Source organism: Gorilla gorilla, chromosome 4, assembly GCF_029281585.2.
Source record: "Gorilla gorilla gorilla isolate KB3781 chromosome 4, NHGRI_mGorGor1-v2.1_pri, whole genome shotgun sequence".
Classification (NCBI taxonomy): domain Eukaryota; kingdom Metazoa; phylum Chordata; class Mammalia; order Primates; family Hominidae; genus Gorilla; species Gorilla gorilla.
The window spans coordinates 181,052,083-181,079,548 of record NC_073228.2 but is presented as its reverse complement, the minus strand read 5'-3'; the positions used below and the strand labels follow the sequence as shown (position 1 = coordinate 181,079,548).

The 27,466-nt window shown below is 42.6% G+C and overlaps 1 protein-coding gene across 14 annotated transcripts in view; it reads right to left on the bottom strand.

Annotated features, from left to right (window-relative positions):
* Nucleotides 1-2,317: 2,317 nt before the first annotated feature.
* The window catches only part of NSD1 (nuclear receptor binding SET domain protein 1), a 166,863-nt gene continuing 141,714 nt past the window's right edge, over nt 2,318-27,466 (bottom strand). For all 14 annotated transcript variants that reach the window (XM_055386342.2, XM_019026901.4, XM_055386343.2 and 11 more), the window contains 7 exons: nt 24,213-24,325; nt 17,226-17,495; nt 15,485-15,601; nt 14,134-14,275; nt 9,141-9,247; nt 5,912-6,116; nt 2,318-4,246 (listed from right to left, as the gene is read on the bottom strand). In XM_055386342.2, the coding sequence (XP_055242317.2) occupies nt 2,619-4,246; nt 5,912-6,116; nt 9,141-9,247; nt 14,134-14,275; nt 15,485-15,601; nt 17,226-17,495; nt 24,213-24,325 (2,582 nt within the window). In that variant the 3' untranslated portion in view covers nt 2,318-2,618. The remainder of the gene's footprint in view (nt 4,247-5,911; nt 6,117-9,140; nt 9,248-14,133; nt 14,276-15,484; nt 15,602-17,225; nt 17,496-24,212; nt 24,326-27,466) is intronic.

Genomic DNA, 27,466 nt, shown 5'->3' with positions numbered 1-27,466 from the left:
ATGATTTTAACAATCTAGTATCACATGCTGCTACTGGTGGGCCCAATAGCTCAGATTTCTAGTTTCCAGTGGTTTTCTAGTTCCCATTCAATGGCCCTTGAAGGAAGCCCAGATGTCCATCCATTCAGATGAAGAACTGCTCCCCAAAATGGCTCAGAAGCTGTTTTCCCAGGCAGGTCTGGAACGAAGCCTCCAATGAATGGCGGAGAATGGAAAGAACCAAAATAAAACCACAAAGCAGCCAATCATGGCCCCTTTCCCTCACTCCCTCCTGTCCTGTGAGACATCTAGACTGCTGTCAAGTTGATTACCTACCAAAGCCTACTTTAGAGAAGCTACTTTAGAATCAAACTTCTCCACGGAAAATTTTTACATGGCCTGCACGCCCTCCCCCCGCCCCCCCCAAATTCACAGTTTATTTCATGAAACAAAGAGCTACGGTAATTTAACACACAACATAATGAAAGGAGACTCTGACAGTGCAGTGCAGATATCTTTTTCTGATCACAACTACAGATGACTGGAGAGAAAAGGGCACAGGACTGGCACCAAGCAAACCCTACTCATATGACCTAAAAGATTAGGGAAAGGGACCTACTAGCTGCAGTTATATATTTATTATTCTCACACATGATAAATACTTAATATAATGAACTTTAATGTTCTGGGTGAATTTCTTTAAAAATATCTTTTTCATGGTTTAAAATTCTTTTAAAAGAAAATAAGATGCTTTACGTTTTCTCTTCCTTTTGAACAAAGAGCTTTTCCTCTTTGATGATGTGGGAAGAGAGAGAGGATGAAAGGGGAGAACTAGGCAGGTGGAATTCACAGAGGAGATTCCGAGGTCTCAGTGAAATGCAGGGATAGGCCCCTAAACTCAGGACAGCCCTGCCCAGCCTCGTCCCTCTGCCTGAGTTCAAGTGTCTCAACCTCAGAGACAGACTTTGGGAAATAAAAGCAGATTCTATTTTTAATCTTTAGATAAAGCGCAAATGCTTCTATAATAACTACTGTTCCCTCCGTGGAATTGATGGGAGTAACCTCAATAAGAACTTGAGGAAATTCGGACCAAATACAGAATCCTGTTGAGAGCGTGAAAGCCATAACTAAGAGATAATGGCCAGGAGACGTTAGGGCCGGGGATGGCCTGCTGGCTAAGTTGGCAAAGCAGAGAGGTAAACATGTTGGTCTGAGGACAAAGGAGGGGTAGACAAGTGGGAGGAAACTAGCCAAACAGCACTTCCTGTTGGCAGTCTGTGAGCTGGGTGAATGGTAGGGCAGGGTAGCACCAACAGATTTCCCAGCCCTTGGGCCCCAGCTCAGGGCAGCAGTAACAGATAATCAGCAGTTAATAGGAGTCATCTCTTAGCCTGGACGTTGCTCTAAACACCACCTCTTGCCAGTCTTCAGGGAAGGGTTCTGGCTTGCCTTTGAGCTAAGTCAGCAGGCAGGTGCTCTCAATACAGAGCACAGCAATTCTCAGGGAGGCGAAGAAGAGGACTCCCTCCACTCAGGAGGGAAAAGGAACGGGGAAAAGAAATTTCCCATCAGGATCTGGTACTCTTCCTGAAGCTGGTGTGTCTAGCTCAGAGCTTGCCAGAGATTCCCTATGTCCACTGCCCGAGGCTCTGAAATCTGAAAGCACCTGAGTGTTTTAGGGAAATAGGGATGGGGTGGATTCATGTACAAAGAGAAAAATAGGTAGAAACAAAAGCAAAGAAAGAGAAGCTTGCCAAATGCCTTCTTCCACTGCTGGAAATCTACATTCGCACAGAGCCCGACTCCCCCTGACCACCTGCTCCTCCAAGGACTGATCTTGAGACTCCGCACAGCCCAGACAAAAGCAGCAGCGGCGACCCCACAGCCAACAGCCTTGCTGGCCTCAATGCAGCACCCTTGCATCTACAGAGGAGACCTCTGTGAGTGTGCGTGCATGCACACGCACCCATGCACACCGCAGCCAAGAGACACTTCCTCAACACAACCACTTCTGGTGCCACAAAGGACATTTCAAAATGAGTCTAAAGCCCCAAGACCCCTCAGAACTTCCTGTTACTTCCTGGTCAAAGCTTCCTGAAAGCCTTGGAATCCAGGCTCACAGGGATGAGGCCTTATTTACCTCTGTATCTCTCATCAGTGACTAGCACCCGGCCTAGAACACGTGAATGCTCAGGAAATCGCCACTGATTTGAAAGAACACCATTTCCTCCCAAGGGTTCCTAGGTGCCCTCAATGGGGCTCTGTCTGGTTGGGGAAATCGCTTTGAGAGCCCCTATACCTTCCAACCTGACCAGCGGAATTGAATTCCATACTTGACTCCAGAGTGGACTTTTTATTTCACGATGACCATGTGGAAAAGTTGGGGGAAAGAGACCCAAGTCTGTCTGTCTCCTTGGTTGGGGCCCACTGGATTTTCATACATGGTTCACACAACCATAAGCCCCCACTGGCTAATGTCACAAGAGTTCTGAGTGTTGGGATATGAGGAAAGAATAACAGTGGGAAAGTGTTCGGGGCAGATGTGTTTTTTTTTTTTAAGGGGGAAAGAAAGAAAAGATTTCCCCTCCCCAAATGGTACCCTGGGGGCAGCTTGTTTGTTCATGTGACATTGATTGGTACTACTTCTGTTCTGATTCTGCACACTTGTGGCTGGAAGGAGCCTGGTTAAGAGCTGGAAGTGTATTTTGCTCTGGTTTGGGGTCTTGCCCTCTTCCAAGAGACCAGCAAGTCTGTGCCAATGTCTGTGTGCTCCCAGCAGACCAGCAAGACTGTGCCAGTGTCTGTCCAGCCACTATGGGCCAGAGCCCTGCCCGTGATGAGGCTTTTCCCAGGGCCCAGGGACTTTGCTCTGTGGTTACCAACTTCTTTTCTTCAGTGGGGAGGGAGGCTGGGGCCTTCCCGAGAGACCTAAAAGATTGCCCACTCTTGGCGGCAAGTGCAGGTAGTTGCTGGCCTCCGACCATCTGCTTCGCCTGCTTCACCAGGCCCGAGGATTGGCTAAGAGGCCCTGGGGTCTGCTCAGCCCCTGCAGAAGCTCTTCCTGAGGCCTGAGTTGTTGGCTCATATAAAAAGGCCTTGGCAGGAGGCTGAGAAAGAAGTCTGGCCTGGGTGAGTGATTTAACAGCTTGCCAGGGGTCCTCTGAAGGGGCTGCTGCTTTCCCAGATGTCTGAAGAGGATCTGACACACAGCCTTTCTCAACAGCTCTCGGCATATGCCCCAGACCTTTGCTGGCAGGCCATGAACTTGACTCCAACACTGGCATCTTCTCATCAGCCTGTGGTGTGACCTCATGAGGTGAAGCTGCCCGCTCCTTCTGGCGAGGAGTTAGGTCTATGAGATCCATCACCAAAGCAGCTCTATTTTTTGACTGAGTATTCTGGTCCACAGGCCTCAGTGCTTTTTCTTTAGCTACAAGGGTCTGGACCACAGCTGATAGTACTTTCTCAGGAGGTGGGAGTCTCTGGGACAAAGAGGCATGGGGTTTGTCAGTAGGCCTGTCTGAAGTCTGGGGTTTGGGACTGCTAGTAATGAGCAGTCTGTCTGGCGGCGGAAGTCTCAGGCCAGTGGGAACTGGGGTTTTCTCCAGTGACTGGGGCCTTGGGCTGGCAGCACCTATGGATTTATCCAGCCTTGGGTCAGCCGTCCCCAGAGGTCTTTCCAGTGGTTGGGACCTGACTGAGGGTGAGGAGCTTGGGCTGGTCACTGGAGAGGGTTTGTCGCTTAGCTGGGGTCTTGGTCCTGCCACTGCTGGTGGCCTGTCCAGTGGCCTCTGGCTGGAAACCAAGGATTGGGATTTGGTCCCTGACCCAGCGAGGTCTCTGACCTTATCTAAAGGCTGGGGCCTGGAGTCAGTTCTCTCAAGAGGTCTTTCAGGTAGCAGTGGCCTCTGACAAGTCCCTGCCAGAGCTTTTTTGGAGAGCGACAGCGTCTGGTTGGTGTCAGCAGGAGGTTTATCTGACATTTTGGGTGCCTGAGCAGCCATTCCTGTTGATTGCTCTGCCAGGTGAGTGCTTGGCCCTGGAGGCAGCGGTACTGGGGGAGGCACATACTCACGGATCTCCCCAGGTTCCAGAGGATTGGGCCCACAGGGGTCATGCTCAGTACAAGACAGACGCCCATCCAGTTTGGAAATGAAAAGCATCCCTTCTCGATGCTGCTTACAAAAGGAGCTGGGGCACATCTCACAGAAGGAGGCTGCTTCCTTCCCGCAGATGTCACACTGATGCCACGGACATTCCCATTTCCCTGAAAACACAGAAGTAAATCAAAAGTTTAGGAAAAAAGAGATACATATCACATGGGCCATGGCTATGCTACAGTCCGAAGGTGTGGATGATGACCTTCCTTCACACTGTCCCTGCTTCAGAGAGCTTATGCCACTCACCAGCCACCTCTTGCCCCAGAATTCCAGCTTCTTTTTGTGCACAGAATACATAAAGTAACAGCGAATTATCAAATAGCAACTACTATCAACTAAATACACAAGCAGAGGAGTAAATTGGTATTTCTATGACTATTTCCAGCAAGGAGGTGGGGGGGGGGGGACAACAAAAAGCTTCTTTTACATGAAACTTAAGATATTATTTTCATATTTTTGCAATCTCCATTTGTACTATACAGCTTTTAAATAAGCAACTCAAAGAGAAATATCCTGGCGATTTAGATTCCTGCTTATTTGCTTATTAACAGTAATAGAAAAGATATAAAATCATGAAAAATGGAAGATTTACCTTTGCTCTATTTTAAGTCTTGAGATCAGCACAGCACATTATATGTTGTTCACATGGAATCAGTAGAAAAGACCCAAAGCTGACCTAAGCTTTTACCTGACTCCCCATATTTCATGAAACCTGAGGGTCTTGACCAGGGACAGTGTTTCCACCTTCAAATCAACTACACCAGCTCCCACTCCTGGCACACAGGCAAGATTGGTTCTATCATAGCCTGCACCAGTGACGACCCTGAGCAGTTGATTCTGAAACAATTCTACTTCCTGGTGCTGACAGGTCAATGTGATGGCCTTGCCCTCATCCTACCTCAGTTTCTTTTATTTCATGACCCTGGCCAATATACAGTGAAGGAAAGCCAATTTGGGGACAAATTCCTTTTACTTATACCCCAAAGTTCTTAACGTTCTGCAACTCTTGGAAGCAGGTCACTAGTAATGTATAATCTCCTCACCCTGGAATGGCTCCCTACTGGTTTCTCTTTTTTGTTCATTAAAATAGATGGCATATCCAAATCCCTAAAATTCTCTAACCCCAAATCACTACTCAAAGGTTCTCAATTTCTTCAACTACAAATTTCCTGGGTACCACATCCACCTGAGCAGCTTTCTCATGTATTAACTGATACAACCAAATCTCCTTTAGAGGAAAAAAGTCTACTCTGCATGGGGGGAGACTGCACTAGGCGTAGGGGAGCAAGGTAGGAAGTGCTAAAAGGGTGGCAATCCATCTCTCACTGACTAGAACCACCTAAAGGCTTTACTATCTCAATCTTTCTTTCTCTAGAAAGGCAACATGATATAATAGTCTTGGAGTCAAAAACCCAGCTCTCAATCCAGCTCCTCTATCTATGTGTGAAAGATCACCTCACCAATCCTAACTCTGTTTCTTCACATGCATTATGGAAGAAAACCAACCATTATGGGTTGCTGGGGGGATGAAATAAACATGAATGTAAGTAAAGGACTTGAAACACAGCAAGTGCACTGCTGTTCCATTCTTCATAACTAAGAATTCTAAGCCTTTGTTTTCATTATTTCCAGAATAAGAAAATAGACCATACCCCTCAAAATTATGCATGGAAAGACGAAATGGCACTTTCTTCAAGGCTGATGCAAATGGCATGAGACCCTGAGTATGATGGAGAGAACGAGTAGCAGTACGAATGGATTTTGGCACCAACCTGCTGGTCGCTTGGTCAGATTGAGACAGTCTGCATGGTAAACTTTTGGGCAGCCTGGTTTCTTGCAGGAGACGAGCTGGCCAGCATCCCCACAACTAAAACACTCATCTTCTCGCTCCTTTGTGATTTCACCCTGGGTCCTGCGCTTTCCCTGTTGCTTCTTCTTGAATTTCTTTGCCTTTTCTTCCGTGGCAATGGGTTGGTTCTACAGGTCAGATATTGAACAGTCAGCATTCTGTGAACACATTAGTACCAATCTTACCCGGGTTAACTACCCTCTCTGAGCCTCATTCTCTTCTCTGGGAAAAGAGACTGTCATGAAGATAAAATGCAGGAAAGGTACCTGGTACATCACAGATACGTAGTAATAATTTTTGTATCAACTACTCCCGCCACCTGAACAAAACAGAAGACAAAAATCTTTGTGTTTTTGCTGATCCATAAGGCTGGTGTTAAATGACATGCCTTTCATAAGTTTTATTAGTTAATTAATTTATTTATTTTTCAAGACGGAGTCTTGCTGTGTTGCCCAGGCTGGAGTGCAGTGGCGCGATCTTGGCTCACTGCAACCTCCACCTGCTGGGTTCAAGCAATTCTCCTGCCTCAGCCTCCTGAGTAGCTGGGATTACAGGTGCCCGCCACCACTCCTGGCTAATTTTTGTATTTTTAGTAGAGACGGGTTTTCAGCATATTGGTTAAGCTGGTCTCGAACTCCTGACCTTGTGACCCACCCGCTTTGGCCTCCTAAAGTGCTGGGATTACAGGCGTGAGCCACCGCACCTGGCCAAAGTTTCACTTTTATATTCGTCTACTTTCAAAACTAAAGTAGACTTCTGTGTGTGGGTACACATGCCTATTTCTCGTTCATTCAATAAAGCATAACTGAACTTACTATAAGCAACGTGTTAAGACACAAAAAAGTTAATTCATGGTCCCTGCCGTCAACAAGACTACACATCAAGTCAAATTAGCTTCATGTCCACCACTCCCAAGGCAGACCCTGGAGCAGCCAGCAGATGTTCTCTCTTTGTTCCCTGCAGCCCACACTTGGTCACCAAATCATCTTATCACATTCTTCATTTTAACCCAGAAACATCCAGGACCAATCTGCAAGGCTTAATGGAGGTCCATCCTATTCTGACAGACCAATATCTACTAAGAGCACACAGTGACCTCTCTAGCATCTACCTCTGACTGACTCCTGTGAAATGCTATCCCATGCAGACATCAAGGATGCTGAAACTGACATCTGCACTACACTTAATACCATTAAGTACAGGTTAAACTGAGTTACTATTTTAATTTATAGGAAACAAGTCAACATCTTAAGGAACAACACCGTTAAACCAACAAAACTAAACAAAAAGCACAATAAAATCCAATATAATATAGAGGTGATTCTCCTTATTTAACAAGATTAAAAAACTATCATTGAGTGCTCTTCATTTCTGGCCAGGTGCAGTGGCTCACGCCTGTAATCCCAGCACTTTGGGAGGCTGAGGCAGGTGGATCACCTGAGGTCAGGAGTTTGAGACCAGCCTGGCCAACATGGTGAAACCCCATCTCCACTAAAAATACAAAAAATTAGCCAGGTGTGGTGGCAGGGCCCTGTAATCCCAGCTACCTGGGAGGCTGAGGCAGGAGAATCACTTGAACCTGGGAGACGGAGGTTACAGTGAGCCGAGATCATACCATTGCACTTCAGCCTGGGCAACAGAGCGAGACTCCGTCTCAAAAAAAAAAAAAATTATTTACTCTTTTCTTATTGGCTTCTATGTTAATTTGCATTTTTCAGTTCTTAATGTTGAGCTTCACAATCAAAAAGGCATATGGAACATACTCAATTGAAGTCACTATATAGTTTATTTTGTATCAAAATTAAACTGCAATTTTCACTGTGCTGTTACTTATGATACAGAAATCTTGAATTATCTAGATGTTCATCTAGTATGTCCATCCATTATATAAAAAAATTAAGACAGTCACTAAAAATGATCAGCAAGGACTTTAAAAAATAATAATATAAGGGCCGGGCACAGTGGCTCACACCTGTAATCCCAGCACTTTGAGAGGCTAAGGCGGGCGGATCACGAGGTCAGGAGATCGAGACCAACCTGGCTAACATGGTGAAACCCTGTTTCTACTAAAAATATAAAAAATTAGCCGGGCATGGTGGCGGGTGCCTGTAGTTCCAGCTATTCAGGAGGCTGAGGCAGGAGAATGGCGTGAACCCGGGAGACGGAGCTTGCAGTGAGCTGAGATTGCACCACTGTACCCCAGCCTGGGCAACAGAGCGAGACTCCACCTCAAAAAATAAAACAGAACAACAAAAAAAAAAAAAATAAGAAAAGGAGAATATAGACATGGAAATGATACTTAACAGTTACAGAATTAGAATTCAATTATTCAGAAAGTGCACACTAAAAAAACAGGAAGACACAACAATGCTTATACTTTTTTATAATGGTGAGATTAAGAGTTCTACTTTTATCTATGATGTTATGATACATTTAGAAGCTTAAACTGCAGATTTTTTGGTATCTTCAGAAAGAGAAAGTGAGAGAAAGACAGGGACAGACACAGATATATCAAGAATCTATATGGCTTATTAGGAGATGTGAGATCAAGACGAGGGAGGTAACTAACCTTCTTTATAAGGTCCTATTTCACAGCATTATTAGTTAGAAAAGTAGCACCAATTAAAGTCAGATGGCGCAAAACACTTCAACAATATCCCCAAAAACCTCTTATATAATTCATCAGCCGAATGCTTAGTGAATTGAAAGTGGCCCTATCAACACCTATTCAATGTCATTGAATTTTTCTTTTTTTTTGAGAAGGAGTCTTGCTGTGTTGCCCAGGATAGAGTGCAGTGGTGTGATCTCAGCTCACTGCAATCTCCGCCTCCTGGGTTCAAGGGATTCTCCTGCCTCAGCCTCCTGAGTAGCTGGGACTACAAGCACATGCCACCACGGCCCAGCTAATTTTTCTATTCTTATTAGAGACGGGATTTCATCATGTTGGCCAGGCTGGTCTCGAACTCCTGACCTCAGGTGATCCGCCCACCTCAGCCTCCCAAAGTGCTGGGATTACAGGCATGAGCCACCATGCTTGGCTGAATGTCATTAATTTCAAAGAGACTTCTTCTTAAAATGTAGACTGCCCTAACACTGTTAGGGAGGGAGGACCACACCACTAATCCCAAAGCAGAAGTCTAGAAGGGTGGTACCTTTGGCCTTACACCCAAGAAGCCACTGCAGTTCGGGGCTCCACATTTGCAAACAGTCTTTCCATTCCCAAGACATTCTAGGTTGTAGTTGAAGGTAAGTTCAGTGCCTGCATAAGAGACCGTGAAAATATTAATATCTATGGTTTTAATTACATTATTTCTGTATTAATTACAAAGGATACCAACTCCCAAGAGAACAGATTAATTTTAAAAAGAATTTAGCTCTAATCCTATATTTTAATTAATTCTAATCTTATAACATTAATAATCAGGTAATACAATTTAACAGAGAAAACTTAAATGGCTTAACAAGTAATATTTAAGATAACTCTTCCTCCAGAGGTGTTAATTACCTCAAGTTGTTTTTCATTTGTTTATTAACCATTCAGATTCAAAATACGTTAATTCATTACCAAAACAAACAAAAAACAACTTATCAATGTGTCAGGCCCTGGGAATACAAGTATGAGGAAAACCTGTTTGTCTGTTCTCAGGTGAACACGTTACCTGGCAGCACTCTGGAGAGGCATCTCAGTACAGAATAACACTAGAAATCTGTAGATTACAGACTGGTTGTAGATCCAGTTACGTCACAGACTTAGCAGGGTAATCTGAACCCTGAGCAGCCCATTTTAAAATGGAGAAATCTGACAAGCTTATTGAGACAATATGACAAAATGCACATAGCAGTAACGTGTAAACTTTAAAAAAAGGTACTCAAATTAACAGGCAAACTGTCCTCTTTCTCTCTTTCTGTCAAAGGTCCATTTCACCAAAACTGTGAGAGGAAATAAAATAAACATTCAAACTCAAAACTCAAAACTAAAAGCCAGTTATGGGAGGCCTACCAAATATAAGAATTTTATATAAATATGTGAAGAGGTTGCCTATCACAGGGGTAATGTTTACAGTTAATGTATAAAGTAACCATCATTCATATTAAAAACTGTCAATTCTTAGGAAGATTTCCCTTTGCAGACTGACATGCCTTTTATCAGCGAGACTGCTATACATACTTTTTCATCGAATGTTAAAGGAAATCATTCTTATCACTATTTCTTTATCAAGTATGTTCACAATACCAGCAGCTACGTTAGGGTCATGCTGTAGGAGTAGCAGAATTATCCACGGCCTGATGAGGCTCATGCCATAAGGAGCTTGCAGGAACTGAGACTCACCAATGTAACGGGAGGGTCTTGTTTCCCATCTCATGCCTGAACTTAACTGGATTGAATCTTTCGTGGTTCTATTCACACTGTTTTTTTTCTTTTTTCTTTTTCTTTCTTTGAGACGGAGTCTCACTCTATTGCCCAGGCTGGAGTAAGGTGGTGAGATCCCGGCTCACTGCAGCCTCTGCCTCCTGGGTTCAAGCTATTCTCCTGCTTCAGCCTCCTGAGTAGCTGGGATTTCAGGCGCCTGCCACCACGCCCAGCTAGTTTTTGTATTTTTAGTAGAGATGGTGTTTCACCATGTTAGCCATGCTGGTCTCAAACTCCTGAAGTGATCCTCCCACCTCGGCCTCCCAAAGTGTTGGGATTATAGACATGAGCCAGTGCGCCCAGCCCCACACCGTCTTTTTCTTAATAAAAGATTTATGAATAGATAACTAAAATTTTGTAGATACGATGTGCTTATAATACAATTGTACCTTATACACAAATAAAAGAAAGCAGGATACTTGTCATAACTTGCTGCTCACTGAACATATACTATGTAAGCATAATCACAGAGAGGCTAAATTAAATCAGAAAGTATCAGTGCTCATAAACTAAACAGTGATACCATTCTAGAAAAGAGTTCAATATGCAGCAATCCTTGATGGATCTTCAGTTACTGGGCATGGCAAAGAACATGAGAGAAGAGATAAACAAGAGTAGGGATGGGACACTTGGGAGACAGTAAGTTGCAGGTATGTGAAGGGCCCAGGAAGTTGAATGAAGGCCTCAGCTCTGATAGGCACTCTTCCTGTCCCTTAGCACATCCTGTCTCATTTTCCCCATCCTGAACCTATGCAGACTGAAAGTCAAGTGAGGAGAGGAACAAAGTCTGAGAATTTCAACACCAAGCTACCTGAGCTGATGAACACAGGAAAAAAAGAAGAGAAATTTGTGGCTAGACATGGCAGAGGAGGGCATCCCCATGGACATGAACTGCAGGTTCTAAGTAGAAGAATGGGACTATCAGCACTCAGCAGACATAGTAGAACTAAATCATGTGACTGATTTATTATAGAGGAACTATATTTATATTGATTTAATATACAGGAACCTCTCCACCCCTGGGGCGATTAGAGAGAAAAAGGGAGAAAAGAATGAGAGAGGTGTGACATCCAAGGATAAAAGTAACATAGGTATAATATCATCTACTTTACAGCACTTTTGCAAGGCTTAAATGAGATAATATGCTTAGAATCGTATCTGGTATTCCGTATCATTTATTGAATTACTCCTGTTACAAAGTAGAAATCTAAACAATATACTCTGAAACCACCCATTCCAAAAACTTGAAATAAATCTGCAACTAAAAACCAGTCTCAAATAAGCAGAGTGCAGTGCACAGTGATGCTCAAGTGTCCTTGGTGTCATCATGTAAAACATTATGAGAAACAAATGCAAAACCCGAAAGTAACTAGTGGCTCAAATTTTAAAATCTAAGAATTGTCACAACCTAAAAAGTCTGAAAGACTCCTGGACAACACATTTAAATTGTAGAGAAAAAAGTACACTGAGTGTGAGAAGTCCCATAGATTAAATTTAAAACACAGGCCGGGCGCGGTGGCTCATGCCTGTAATTCTAGCACTTTGGGAGGCCGAGGTAGGCGGATCACTTGAGGTCAGGAGTCTCTACTAAAAATACCAAAAAATAGCCGGGCATGGTGGTGGATGCCTGTAATCCCAGCTACTTAGGAGGCTGAGGCAGGAGAATTGCTTGAAGCCGGGAGGTGGAGGTTGCAGTGAGCCGAGATCATGCCACTGCACTCCAGCCTGGGCAACAGAGCGAGACTCCGTTTCAACAAACAAACAAACAGACAAGCAAACAAACACACACAAAAACAGACTAAGATCTGAACAAATATCATTCTAATTCTTTTATCTTGATCAATGCTTCCTGAGGACAACAGTGACTGAGCAAAGGAGAACTAAGGTCTTCCAGAACATTCAAATGGGATTCTGTTTCAACAGTAATTAGACTATACTACTGTATATTACAGACTACCTAGGCCAGTTCTATCACAGTTTGAGTATAAGAGGCTGATTTTAACTGTTTTGCTCATATCCTTGCAAAACTACATTTGAAAAATCATAACTTTCTTGTACATTTCAAAATGTACAACGTTTATACAAATTTTTTTTTTTTTGAGATGGAATCTCCCTCTGTTGCCCAGGCTGGAGTGCAGTGGCACGATCTCGGCTCACCACAAGCTCTGCCTCCTGGGTTCACGCCATTCTCCTGCCTCAGCCTCCGGAGTAGCTGAGACTACAGGCGCCTGCCACCACGTCCGGCTAATTTTTTTGTATTTTCAGTAGAGACGGGGTTTCACCATGTTAGCCAGGATGGTCTCGATCTCCTAACCTCGTGATCTGCCTGCGTTGGCCTCCCAAAGTGCTGGGATTACAGGCGTGAGCCATCGCGCCCAGCCACAAATTTTAATACTTAAAAAAGCATGCAATTTGGAGGGTGTTACATGCATAGGTATATATGTTTAAAATAATTGTATCAAAACCTTGAAGCTATAGATTAAGATCCTTTAATTTATGGAAAATATCTACCACATAACTTTACTGTCAAACCACTCAGCCATACCAGATTTACTTTCGATTCAAATTAACTTCTTACTATTTGTCCTGGTTACAACCATCTCGCTACCCCATTAGAGAGACAAGCACCCAAGTGAGCCATGACAGAGCAGTGAATTCTCCAAAGATCCTGTTCTTTGACATCCTAGAGGTTGAGAGGTTTTTGTTGTTTTGTGTGTGTGTTTTTAAGAGTCAGAGTTCTCACGATACTACCCAGGCTGCTTCTCAAACTCCTGAACTCAAGCGATTTCTGGCCTCAACCTCCTGAATAACCGAGACTACAGGCATATACCACCACACCCAGTGGTTTATTTTTAAAATAGCCTTGGGTCCGTAACCCATAAGATATGGAAGAGTGAGAGATCAATCTTTGGTTTATAAAGTGGAAGAAGAGCAACTTCAGGAAGGTGAGAAAGGAGACTGAAGAGCTAGTAGTTTCTAAAGCAAACCTATTAGTGGTAAGTTCATATGAATGTGAAAATTTGTTCCATTAAAACCATCCATGTTCTGAAGACACTGTGCTAAAAGAAATGAGCCAAACTAAGCGAGGTGGCTCATGCCTGTAATCCCAGAACTTGGGAGGCTGAGGCAGGAGGATCACTTGAGCCCAGGAGTTCCAGACCAGCCTTGGCAACATAGCGGCAAGACTCCGTCTCTACAAAAAAAAAAAAAAAAAACAAAAACCTGGGAATGGGGACATGTGCCTATAGCCCTAGCTACTCAGGAGGCTGAGGCAGCAGGATTACTTGAGCCCAGTTTGAGGCTGCAGTGAACTGTGATGGTGCCACTGTAGTGCAGCCTGGGCAACAGAGCAATGCTCTGTCCCTAAACATTAAAAATGAATCAATGAATGAATGAAATGAGGTGGTCAGAAAAGGACAAATATTGTCCATTTATATGAAGTACATATAGTAGTCAAATTCAGAGACAGAAAGTAGAATGGTAGTTGCCAGGGGCTGTGAAGAAAAAGAAGAATGGGGACTTAGTGTTTAGTGGGTATAGAGTTTTAGCAGGGGAAGATGAAAAGAGTTCTGGAGACGGATGGTGGTGATGGTTGCACAAAAATGTAAATGCACTTAATTCCAGAGAACGGTACATATAGAAATGTTTAAAATTATAATCTGAGGAAGCTGTTTGTAAAAAACAAAAGCCCTGAAATTCAGATGTCAGCTGCAGAATCCTGAAATGATTCTTACCTGCTTTAATGTCACTTAGTGCAAAAAGGCCTACACGGGTATCTCCGTTCACAGACCACTTCTGTGTTTCACAGTTGGGCTGGCAGCAATGATTCATGAACCGAGCATAGTTTCCTTTGGGACCAGCATCAATGATTCGGTCCTAGAATTCCAAAAGAAGCTACACATCAGACTTCCTGAGACCTCTGCTGTGGATTAAAATTTGACTATTCTCTCTAATAAGCTGGAGTTCCTATTTGTAAAGATTGAACCTCTCAGAGAAAAGATCCCAAAGAACTTTGGTTCTCAAAGTGTGATCCCTGGACCAGCACCATCACCATTTGGCAATTTGTTAGACATGCAAATTCCTGGGTTGTGCTTCAGATACACTAAAGCAGAGATTCTGGGGTGCAGCATTCTGCATTATATATAACAAGGCTGCCAGGGGTTTCTGACTACATTGAAGTTTGAGGACCACTGCCCTACAAATAGCAGCTTGTCCCACTTTCTGTTTAGGTAGTTTCAACCCAGATGCACATTAGAAATCACCTAGGAGATTTAAATACTAATGCAGAGTCCCAATCCCAAAGTAAGATCAGAATATCTGGAAGTGAAGATCTCACAAATCCTAGTGCACAATTTGAGAAATGTTTACAAAGGTAAATAACAAGAAAGGGTTTTATTATAAAAACTAAGGCCAGGTGCGGTGGCTCATGCCTGTAATCCCAGCACTTTGGGACTCCGATGCAGGCAGATCACCTGAGGTCAGGAGTTTGAGACCAGCCTGGCCAACATGGTGAAACTCTGTCTCTACTACAAATACAAAAATTAGCCGGGCGTGGTGGCGTATGCCTGTAGTCCCAGCTACTTGGGAGGCTGAGGCACAAGAATCGCTTGAACCCAGGAGGCAGAGGTTGCAGCAAGCCGAGATCATGCCACTGTACTCCAGCCTGGGTGACAGAACGAGACTCTGTCTCAAAATAATTTAAAAAAAAAAATTTACATAATCTTATCAGTAAAATAATTAAATATTTAACAAACAATTTTCTCAACTGTAAAATAAAATAAAACAGAATTATGTACTTTTCTGAGTTCAAACTTGTAATCCTGTAGAAAAAATACTCAAAGATATAAGCTCCAATTTTCATTGAATTGTTCAAAAACAATGCTAAAAGCTGCTGTATTGCCTCTGGCCATGAATACCCAGAAAATGAGCACTCTTACCTACTCCAGAACCCCAATCCAGCAATCCCAATGGGTATGGGAAAAGACCCTACCTTGGGAACTGCGTTACATGCCTACAAATACTATGGCTGGGACAACACAAATTTACAATCTTGTAACAGTGGAAACAGCATTTCCCATTACTTACTTTGTCTAGGGTGAGCATATAGAAATTAGTGATATCATGTTCTTGAGCATAGCGAATTCGAGCTCTGCATTCTTCTTCATCTATAAGCTCACCCACATACTCATTCACAAATTCACCCTAGAACAAGAAATACCTCCTGACTTAATGGCAAAAAAGGACACCGGTATCCAAATGTATACGTTTTTTAAAAAAATTAATGAAAACATCAGATTCTACAAAGCAGATTACATGAGTATAATTTTAGGCACATATAATTACTTTACGATCCCCAACTATTTGATAATGAGAAACACCTCCTTACTCCTACCACTGTCAGCAGCAGAAAGATTAGGATACACTGGATACTAAAGATCCTCCAGAATGGAAGATTAGTAAGTAAACTAGAGCGTCCTTATAAAGAGAGATGGATGGCCAGTCTCTACCTGCCCCAGAGCCCGAGAATTGGCTTCCCCAAATAAACTATGTTCATCTTCCTTGGTGCTTGCTCTGTTCCATATTTCAAAGTACCATCCTCCCTATTCATTATGCTACAGTCACTCTGGCTTTTCACACGTGTTCACTCCTAACCTGCAGGGCTTTAATGGTCACCTTGCCTGGGTCAACAGCTACTTATATTTCAAGTCTCAATTTAAAATAGCCTCACAAGTCAAGAGTGATGGCTCATGCCTGTAAACCCAACACTCTGGGAGGATCATTTGAGCCCAGGAGTTTAAGTCCAGCCTGGGCAACATGGTTAGACCTCACCTCCACAAAAAATACAAAAATTAGCCAGGCATGGTGATGCGAGCCTGTAGTTCCTGCTACTCAGGAGGCTGAGATGGGAGGATCACTTGAGCCTGGAAGTTGAAGGTTGCAGTGAGCGGAGATGGCACCAGTGCGCTCCAGTTTAGGCGACAGAGTGAGACCCTCTCTCAAAAAATAAATAAAATATAATATCATCAGAGACAAACTAGTTTCAGTTCCTTTGTCACACATCTCTAGAGCCCTTTATACTTTCACACTGGGAGATGATTTGTTCAATATTTCTCTCCCTCCGAAATGTAAATTTTATGAAAGTATAGGCCATATCTCTCGTCTTGGTTAGTGCATCCCCAGCATAATACCTGGCACATACAGTAAATATAAAAATAACTACTTGGCAAATGACTAAACGCCAACCCATATATACTACATTTCCTGGAAACCAATAAAATTCTTCAGAAAATTTAAGCAGAATAAGGCTTATTTTATATAAGAAAAAAAGACTATACAATATTATTTATTTATTAGAAACTTAGAGATCCTGCCAAGTTTTAAGTTGAAGACATGACTGCATTTTCATCCAATAAGGCTTAACCTTCTTATCCTTCATGTTTCATGAAGCCAGACCTGTTTTTTCCCCATTAAAAATGTTTTATTAGTAGGTGGATCAATGTCTCTGTATCATGTGCTCACTGTCATCTCTCTTAATTACTGGCTGTAGGATATTCACAAAAATGCAAACAAAGCCATAGCATCTCTATGAATGTTCCATTTTTTCCAACCTCCTACACAGTGACCATGATCAATACAAAGGACTTGGGAGATCAAAACCATCCATTCTTAAGCCTCTAAACGGTAGAAGGATATGGCAAGACATAACAATAAGGTTAATTATTAACTGTGTTATTTTCCTCTATGATGAATTTTCTAATGTCAAGGATCAATGATATCAAGCAACTGCAAAGAGAAGAAAGTATATGGTAATTTAGGTTTTTCTAACCTTTTTAATATCTGTTTTTGTCCGTAGACCCCAACCCCGCTGTAACGTGCGGAAAATTTCAACCTCTGGATATTGGCGCTTGGAAAAGCACTGGTTTTGACAGCGCCCTCCGGCAGGACACACTGTGGGGTGGCACTCATAGAGCAGCATGCGGTTGATGCATTCAGAGTCTATCCCACAGGGGTTCTCATCAGTAGCTTTACAGTTGCAACGGGGTATTTCAGATAAGTCTGCAGTGAAGATCTGTACCCTGCCAATAGGACGGTTTACCTGGAAAAGTAACACAAAGTATACCGCATAAAACAAGTCAGCATAAGACAATTCACGTCCTGAAAAAGGCAAACTTTTTTTCCTTGAAGTTGCAGCCACATTTCCCATGATTTTGAACTATCAACACTTAGTTTGATATAAAAACAGAGCCTCACTTGACATACAAAATATGAACTCCACAAGAATTGCTTGAACCCAGGAGGCGGAGGTTGCAGTGAGACAAGATTTCACCACTGCACTCCAGCCTGGCTGATATGTTGAGATTCCATCTCAAAAAAATAAAATACGAGCCGGGCACGGTGGCTCACGCCTGTAATCCCAGCACTTTGGGAGGCCGAGGCAGGTGGATCACGAGGTCAGGAGATTGAGACCATCCTGGCTAACACGGTGAAACCCCGTCTCTACTAAAAATACAAAAAATTAGACAGGCGTGGTGGTGGGCGCCTGTAGTCCCAGCTACTTGGGAGGCTGAGGCAGGAGAATGGTATAAGTAAACCCAGGAGGCGGAGCTTGCAGTGAGCCTAGGTCGTGCCAGTGCACTCCAGCCTGGGCAACAGAGTGACACTCGGTCTCTCGGTCACAAAAAATAAAATAAAATAAAATAAAATGTGAACTTTAAAAATTTTTTTGAAATTCATTTTAAAAAATAATTTCAGCCGCGCGTGGTGGCTCACACCTGTAATCCCAGCACTTTGGGAGGCCGAGGCAGGTGGATCACGAGGTCAGGAGATCAAGACCATCCTGGCTAACACGGTGAAACCCCGTCTCTACTAAAAATACAAAAAAATTAGCAAGGCGTGGTGGTGGGCACCTGTAGTCCCAGCTACTCAGGAGGCTGAGGCAGGAGAATGGTGTGAAACTGGGAGGCAGCGGAGCTTGCAGTGAGCAGAGATCGCGTGACTGCACTCCAGCCTGGGTGACAGGGCGAGACTCCATCTCAAAAAAAAAAAAAAAATTTTTTCAAAGCTGATAAGCCCGGTGAACTATAAACTAGGTTTCTGCTATTGCCACATGTTGGTGTCACATTTGCTGCTACAAAAAAATAGGCATTATTCTTCCTTCCTTTTTTTGAGAGGGAGTCTAGCTCTGTTGCCCAGGCTGCAGTGCAGTGGCGGGATCTTGGCTGACTGCAACCTCTGCCTCCTGGGTTCTAGCCATTCTACTGCCTCAGCCTCCCAGGTAGCTGGGACTATAGGCACACACCACCAAGCCCGGCTAATTTTTGTATTTTTAGGAAAGATGGAGTTTCACTATGTTGGCCAGGCTGGTCTCGATCTCCTGACCTTGTGATCTCCTGACCTCAGGTGATCTGCCCACCTCGGTCTCTGAAAGTGCTGGGATTATAGGTGTGAGCCACCACACGTGGCAAAAGCACTGTTCTTAAGTGGCAAATAAATGGCATGAAATCATCTGTGTGTAATCTGAGTTCCTCTATGCTTCCTGCATCAGCCTCACAAGTAGTTGGGACTACAGGCAGCTATCACCACACCCAGCTTATAATTTAAAATCTTTTAAAAGGACTATAGCAATGTCACTCATGGATTAATTTAGAAGTGGTGCTAGTACTCAAAAATACAGTGAAAGTTTGGTGAGGTAAAACATGAAGGTCAAACAGTTATTGTGACACCAAAGCCATTAATGTAGAGGTTTTAACAAATACTAGCAACAATAAGGAAAGACAATAGATGTTCCAATACAATAATGGATTTGTGCATGAGAATGTATCTCCCCTCATTTCATATTATTTCAGTGGGAACAGTCAAATTTAGTCTTCTAAGACACAAACCGCACAAAAAATTTTGACTGTTCAGGAACTGTGTGATTTTGAATAAATTACTTGCAAGACTATTGTAAGAATAAGAAATATATGTATAGTACAGCACCTAGCTGCCTCTTAAACATGGTAGACATATTAAATTCTTTCTTCCTTTCTTATATAATGCCCTTATGATTGTTTCTCTCATATCAAATATTCTAGATTACTCATTCCAGTCCACCTAAAATCACTTACTTAAAAGTTATTTCTATCCTCTAAATTTTCAAATGCTTTCATTTCTTGCATTTTATTATTTGCCCACTCCCCTTTAATATTATAAAATCTACAATCTGGATATATGCTGCTATCAAACCATTTTTCTATCAACATTTAACAGGAGGAGGCCAGGTGCAGTGGCTCACATCTGTAATCCCAGCACTTTCGGAGGCTGAGACTGGAGGATTGTTTGAGCCCAGAAGTTCAAGACCAGACCAGGCAACACGATGAAACCCTATGTCTACAAAAAAATTATAAAGCTTAGCCAGGCATGGTGGCAAGTGCTTGAGGTCCCAGCTACTCAGGAAGCTGCAGTGGGAGGATCGTATAGACCTGCAAGACACTCCAGCAAGATGCTGTCCGTGGGGAAAATGGATGTAGGTCTCACTGCCAGATCTGTTCCTAGATTCATCAAAACACTGGTAAGGTTTGGAAACTTCTTGTTAATGGAGAAATATCCCCAACACATGCAACTGGAAGCCATAAGGCATAAGGCTTACAATGTCTAAGGCAAATTCTAAGGGGATAGACAACAACAGCTAATCTCAGTCACCCAAGACTACAAGTCCTGAATAGGGCATTTGAACATTCACTTCTGATTCAAAATATTTTTACTTGAACCCTTCCCAAATACACATAAAGGTTCATGCTACTTCTTTTCTCTCTACAAATATATGTTTGTGTTTTGAGACAGGGTCTTACTCTGTCCCCCAGACTGGAGTGCAGTAGTGCAATCACAGCTCACTGCAGCGTTGACTTTCCAGGCTCAGGTGATTCAGGTAGCTGGGACAACAGGCACCCCCAATTTTTTTTTTTTTTTTTTTTGTATTTTTTGTAGAGACTGGGTTTTGCTATGTTGCCCAGGCTGGAAAATATATGTTTTAATCATTGTTTCTTATCAACTGGTCTAATCTGTTATTAATCCAAATATAAGTTTTGTACTTATCACATCGTAAACCAAAAGCAAACCAAAACAAATCCCACATGGTTAAGAACAAATACATGGATATGTAATTCTAAGTAAATCTCACTATAGATCAGGAGTTAAGTAACTTTTTCTGTAAAGGGTCAGAAAGTAAATACTTCAGGCTTTGCAGGCCATAGATCTCCACATGTAGCTCAACTCTGCCATTGTAATATAAAAGCAGCCATATGTAATATGTAAATGAAGAAGCATGCCTGTATTCCAATAAAATTTTCTGGATACTGATTGAAAGTTGAATTTCATATCATCTTTATGTGTCACAAAATCTCTTTTTTGCCAATCACTAAAAAATACAAAAACAACCTGTAGTTCAAGAGTATTACAAGAATAGGCAGTAGACCAGATTTGCCCATGAACCATAGTTTGCCAATGCCTGCTCTAGATCCTTTTCCTGGAAATGTTTATTTAAAAAAAAAAAAAAAAATGGAGTAAAGAAGTTGGCCTCTAAATTCTTGATGAGATCACTCACAGGAAACTGCTATCTCAATAGCTCAATATGGTTAATATGTTAACTCTAAAATGCCTACCTTGCTGTTATCTGACCCTTAGGACTATGTGAATAGAATTATTTTCCATTTCTGAGGCCTAACGACTATGTTCCAAGAATATATTTTCACATACATTGTGAGACTCATTTATGACTTTTTTCGTTCTTTGTTCTTTTTTTAATCTAATCTTGGTATGGATATTTTATGACATTTAAAGTAACAATTTAAAGGCCAGAAGTGGCAGCTCATGCCTATAATCCCAGTAATTTGGGAGGCCAATGTGGGAAGACAACCTGAGGCCAGGAGATCGGCCTAGGCAACATAGTGAAATCGTCATCTCTAATAAAGGGGGGGAAAAAAACCAAAAAAAACTGGGCCAGGCACACTGGCTCACCGTGGGAGGCTCAACTTTGGGAGACCAAGGCAGGCAGATCACCTGAGGTCAGGAGTTCAAGACCAGCCTGGCTGACATGGTGAAACCCCATCTCTACTAAAAACACAAAAATTAGCCAGGTGTGGTGGCACCTGCCTGTAGTCCCAGCTACTCAGGAGGCTGAGGCAGGAGAGTGGGCTGAATCCAGGAGATGGAGGTTGCAGTGAGCTGAGATCACGCCACTGCACCCCAGCCTGGGCAACAGAGTGAGACTCTGTCTCAGGGGAAAAAAAAAAAAAGGCTTCAGAAGCAGTGTTTATGACTTTTATCCCTTTTTAGAGGTCTTCCAAAGTTCAAAAAGAAAATATACTTATTTAAAAGAATAAAATTCAGGCCAAGTGTTGTAGCTCACGCCTGTAATCCCAGTTCTTTGGGAGGTTGAGGTGGGTGGATTGCTTTGAGCTGAGGAGTTCAGGACCAGCCTGGGCAACACGGTGAAACCCCAACTCTACAAAAAATACCAAAATTAGCCAGGCGTTGGTGGCTCATGTCTGTAATCCCAGCTACTTAGGAGACTGAGGCAGGAGGCAGGAGAATCACTTGCGCCCACGAAGCGGAGGTTGCAGTGAGCCAAAATTGCAGCAATGCACTCTAGCCTGGGTCACAGAGGGAGACCCTGTCTCAAAGGAACAAACAAAGAACAAAACTGATTCTGTCTTGTAAATACCATGTAAGTCCATCAGACTAAATCTAAGACACGGTATGGAATTTTAGTGTTCTTACTTTTCCTATACCTTGTAACAACTTACTAATTCATCATTACACATTATTACTAACTCATCAATAATTCACAGCTATGCTAAAGAAGACGGAAATAACAAGAAAAGGGAGGCCAGGTGCAGTGGCTCACGCCTGTAATCCCAGCACTTTGGGAGGCTAAGGCAGGCAGATCACGAGGTCAGGAGATCGAGACCATCCTGGCTAACATGGTGAAACCCCATCTCTACTAAAAATACAAAAAATTAGCCAGGTGTCGTGGCGGGCGCCTGTAGTCCCAGCTACTTGGGAGGCTGAGGCAGGAGAATGGCCTGAACCCGGGAGGCGGAGCTGCAGTGAGCCGAGATCGTGCCACTGCACTCCATCCTGGGCGACTCCATCTCAAAAAAAAAAAAAAAAAAAGACAAGGGAAGCATAATGGAATCACATATAAGGACGATGAAATACTGAAATAAACTGTCATACTTTAGATTTCTTACGGCATTACCCAAAGTACTGCATTGTTGTTTAAAAAAGGTATAAAAGACCATCTACTACCCCTGAGGAAAGGAGTTTAAAAATAAAAAAGCAAGTATAAAACACTGGAGATACGATCTTGAAGGTCTGATTTCGGTAGGGTTATCAGATTTAGCAAATAAAAATCCAAGTCATCTAGTTCAATCTGAATTTCTGACAAACAACAAAAGTTTTTCAGTTTAACTATGCTCAATCCAATATTTGAGACAAACTTAAACATACTAGATTCTCAAGATGGTGGTCAAATTAGTCTCCAAGTAGCATCTCAGATTATCAGTCTTTGGAAACACACAGCCAGGCGTGGTGGCTCATGCCTGTAATCCCAGCACTTTGGGAGGCTGCGGCGGGTGAATCACTTGAGGTCAGGAGTTCGACACCAGCCTGGCCAACACGGCGAAACCCCGTCTCTACTAAAAATACAAAAATTAGCCGCATATAGTTGTGTGTGCCTGTAATCCCAGCTACTCGGGAGGCTGAGGCAGGAGAATTGCTTGAACCTGGGAGACGGATGTTGCAGTGAGCCAAGATTGCACCACTGCACTCCAGCCTAGGAGACAGAGGGAGACTCCATCTCAAAAACAAATAAACAAAAAAACAACACACACACACACACACACAAAGGATAAGTGAACAAATAATGCATTTCTAAGAACAAAAAAGAAATACGGTATTCTCATCCAGGAACAATGCCATCAAAGATGTTTTACAAGAACAACCTGGGTAATCTCCTTTTCTCAACAGGCCTAACAATATTCTTTCATGTTTTACGATATTTGAGCATCGCAACTAACTTATCTGATAAAAAGAGGTTTGTAAAAAGGATTTAGTAAATATTAGGTTGGTGCAAAAGTAATTGAGGTTTGCCATTAAAAGTAATCACAAAACTGCAATTATTTTAGCAACAACATAACACTAAAATTTCTAATAAATTTGTTCTCCACTGTCTCTTTATTTTTATGTCTGTCAATTATTCATATAAATGACATAAAAATGTTTAAAATACAAAGGCTCCACTGGATCCAGATGATAATGGTGATGACTATTTTACTAGGTAGGTTAAAGGTTAGGTCCACCTAAAATCAATTCTCCTGACATTGGGAATCCTGGCAATGTGCTAGGAATGGTGCTCTGGTACTTGTTTCTTTTCTTCTTCTTCTTTTTTTTTTTTTTTTTTTTTGAGACGGAGTCTTACTCTGTCACCCAGGCTTGAGCGTCGTGGCACGATCTCGGCTCACTGCAACCTCTGCCACCGGGGTTCAAGCAATTCTCCAGCCTCAGCCTCCCAAGTAGCTGGAATTACAGGCACCTGCCTGGCCAGGCTGGTCTCAAACTCCTGACTTCAGGTGATCCGCCCGCCTCGGCCTCCCAAAGTGCTGGGATTACAAGCGTGAGCCACCGTGCCCGGCTATTTCTTATCTTCTTTTAAGCTCATACCTCTACCTAAAAAGAACTATGCTTGTGCTTCCGTTCTTGTCATGAACAGAGTGGGAAGAGCCAGCTATTCCATTTCTCTTCTAGAGAAGGTCCCCCAAGATTTTCTCCTCACCTTTATATGTTTATAAGGTGGTGGCTTCTTGTCATTCTTTCGGTCTTCCTGCAGCTGTCTTAGCTCTTTTTGGGCCTTTAATTCCTCAAACCTTGCTGCAGCTTCCTGAAGAGCTATGAAAACAGACAGCACAAGTCACTTCAAAATCTCTGGGTGGAATTACTTATTTATTCACTTATTTTTTACTTTTTCCCCTTTAAGTTGGAGAAACTCCATGTTTTACACAAAAATCAACCAATGCTATATGAAAAAGAAAACACATAACAGCTATTTTCAAACAGGTAATGTAGTCCAAAGGGTATTCAGACATAGTATTAAGACAAAACATAATCCAGAACTAAATGGCACAATACAGACTACCACCCTTTAGATCACTGGCATCCAACCTTTTGAATACGAGAACTTTTTTGCTTATCTGTGGTGGCGGATATCATAAAAATTATGCATGGACTTTTTTTTTTTTTTTTTTTTTTAGCTCATCAGTTATTGTTACTGTTAGTGTATTTTATGTTTGGTCCAAGACAATTCTTCTTCCAATGTGGCCCAGGGAAGCCAAAAGATTAGACAACTGTGCTTTAGATGAGAAAACAATAAACAACTAAATGACTTTAAAAAGCCCACAGATACCATCTCCTAACAACTACACTTCATCTGCTTAGCAAAGTCACTGCCTTTAAGCCTTTCTTTCCTCAGTCCCAAACCTCCCACTTTCAGAAACATGCTACATCTTAGGTGCCCCAGATATTGTGCTCACTCTCCTCTGGCAGAAATTCAAAGTTGAAGCTTTGTTCTCCTTCTTGCCTCTTATCCTAAGACTTGTTGTGTAAATATAAACTATTAGCTCTAATGATACACAGATCTTCATAGGTAATTTACACTCAAGTACTGTACTTTATTTATTTATTTTTTTTGAGACAGGGTCTCACTCGAACACCCTGGTTGGAGTGCAATGGAGCAATCACAGCTCACTGCAGCCTCAACCTCCCGGGCTGAAGTGATCCTCCCACCTCAGCCTCCCAAGTAGCTGGGACTACAGGCATGCACCACCATGCCAGGTTAATTTTTTTGTACAGACAAGGTTTTGCCATGTTGCCCAGTCTGGCCTTAAACTCCTAAGGTCAAGGTATCTGTTTGCCTCAGCCTTCCAAAGTGTTAGGATTACATGCATGAGTCACTGTGCCCGGCCCCTGTACTTTCTCATGTTTAAAAGATTGCAGTATCTGAAAAGTCCAACAAAATCTTAAGATTCTCATTCTGCACTTAAAACTGTAATTCCTTATTCTTCATCCACATTAAAAACTCTGAGAATCCCATTCTTCCCACTTTCTCTGTGCCTTTCCCCAAGTCTGTCAATCCTTTAAAGAAATTCTCCCCTCTGACCTATCCTTTTTTCTTCATTTCCTTGTAGCCATCTACCAGAGTTTGTATGTGTTCCATGGAGTCATCTAAATTGTCCTAAAATGTGTTCTTTCCAGGAGAATCATCTAAATTTTCCTAAAATGTGTTCTTCTAAGGAGGTAGACTAGGACATTATTCAGCATGTCCTAGTCTACCTCCTTAACATCTATCCAATATAAATCATATTCTCCATCCCCATGAACAATTCACCATTAGCCTCATTCTTTCTTCCTTTCTTTTTTGGTGGTGGTGGGGGGGGGGGGGGCGGGCGAGGAGGGGTGGGTGGACACACAGAGTCTCGCTTGCTCTGTCACCCAGGCTGGAGTGCAATGGCATTAGCCTCTGCCTCCCGGGTTCCAGCGATTTTCCTCCCTCAGCCTCCCGAGTAGCTGGGATTACAGGCGCACATCACCATGCCCGGCTAATTTTTTTTTATTTTTAGTAGAGACAGGGTTTCAATGTGTTGGCTAGGCTGGTCTCGAACTCCTGACTCCATAGTGCTGGGATTACTGGCATTAGCCACCGTGTCCAGCAGAGTCTCGTCATTTCTGCCCCAAACTACTTAAAACAGCCATCTCACTGATTTTCCCACTTGCAGCCTCTCACCTTTTAATGGTCCCAACAATGTCCCAGGCTGAAGTTTCTCAAACTCTGCTCTAACTAGGGATCTAGTTAGATCTTCATCCTTTCAGGAAAATAGCCCAACACTCCCCCAACCATGTGCTTAAACTGTACCAAATACTTGGAGGTTGCTAACTCAGGATTTTATTAATAGATTCAACACGTGCTTTCACATGTGATGCCTTCTTGGTAAAATGTATCACATTTTAAGTCCTTTTCCTTCTTCAAAGTCAGTGTAGAGGTTAGATTCTGGCCCTACTATCAGAGTCAGAAACATTCCTCTATCACTTACTGGTACTGATATGTTAGGCGAGTACTTTAACATTAATGTGCCTCAGTTTCCTCATCTGCAAGATCAGGATGGTATCCACCTCATAAGGTTATCATAAGCACTTAAAGCAGAAAATAAACACAGAACAGGGTCTGGCAAACAAAAATGCTAACTATTATTATTATGATTCATTCCTCAAAGTCACTTAGTAATCATTCATGACTTCCAAACATTGCTCCCCAGCTTCTTCTTGCTCTGTTCCCACAGCATATACAATACACACTTCTGCCACAGTATTAATAATACCAAAATCCCGGCAGGTATTTCAACTGCTGGTATCTATTTCAGATTCTCCTGCAAAAATACAAGTTCCAAGAAGTCAGAGGCACCTAGAAACCCCCTGATTAAGGCAGAATCTCAGAGCTTAGGCAGGCTCAGACCTGAGGTATTCCTTATACTCCACCTTCTCCCCCAATTTCAGTGGTGGCCAGCTCTGTGCAGGCCAAAATACTGGTGACTTTATCCCTGACCACCTGAGATTACAAGACTCAAGACCCCAGCTCCTGAAGTATTAGTACTAACAGCACAGTACTATGTATTTTTGTATTAGCAGTAGAACCGATAGACAGTCCATATCTCTGTACAGAAACCACAAGACAAACAGGGTAAGTGAGGAGCTACTAAAATAACATGTGGCAAACGGAACCTTTGTTAAACTTGTTCCCTATCGACATTACTCCTATTCCCTAACCAGGAAGTTTTACCTGCTTAGAATCTTCTTCCATGTCACTTGCTTAGAATCCCTTTTCATCTCACCCTATAGACAAAGTCTTACACAGATGCTCCTCATGTTAACAATTGGTTTACCTGGATGTAATCCCATCATAAGCTGAGGAACATAATGGAAGTGCAACATCATAAAGCTGTAAGTTGGACCATTTTGAGTTGGGAACCATTTGTACTT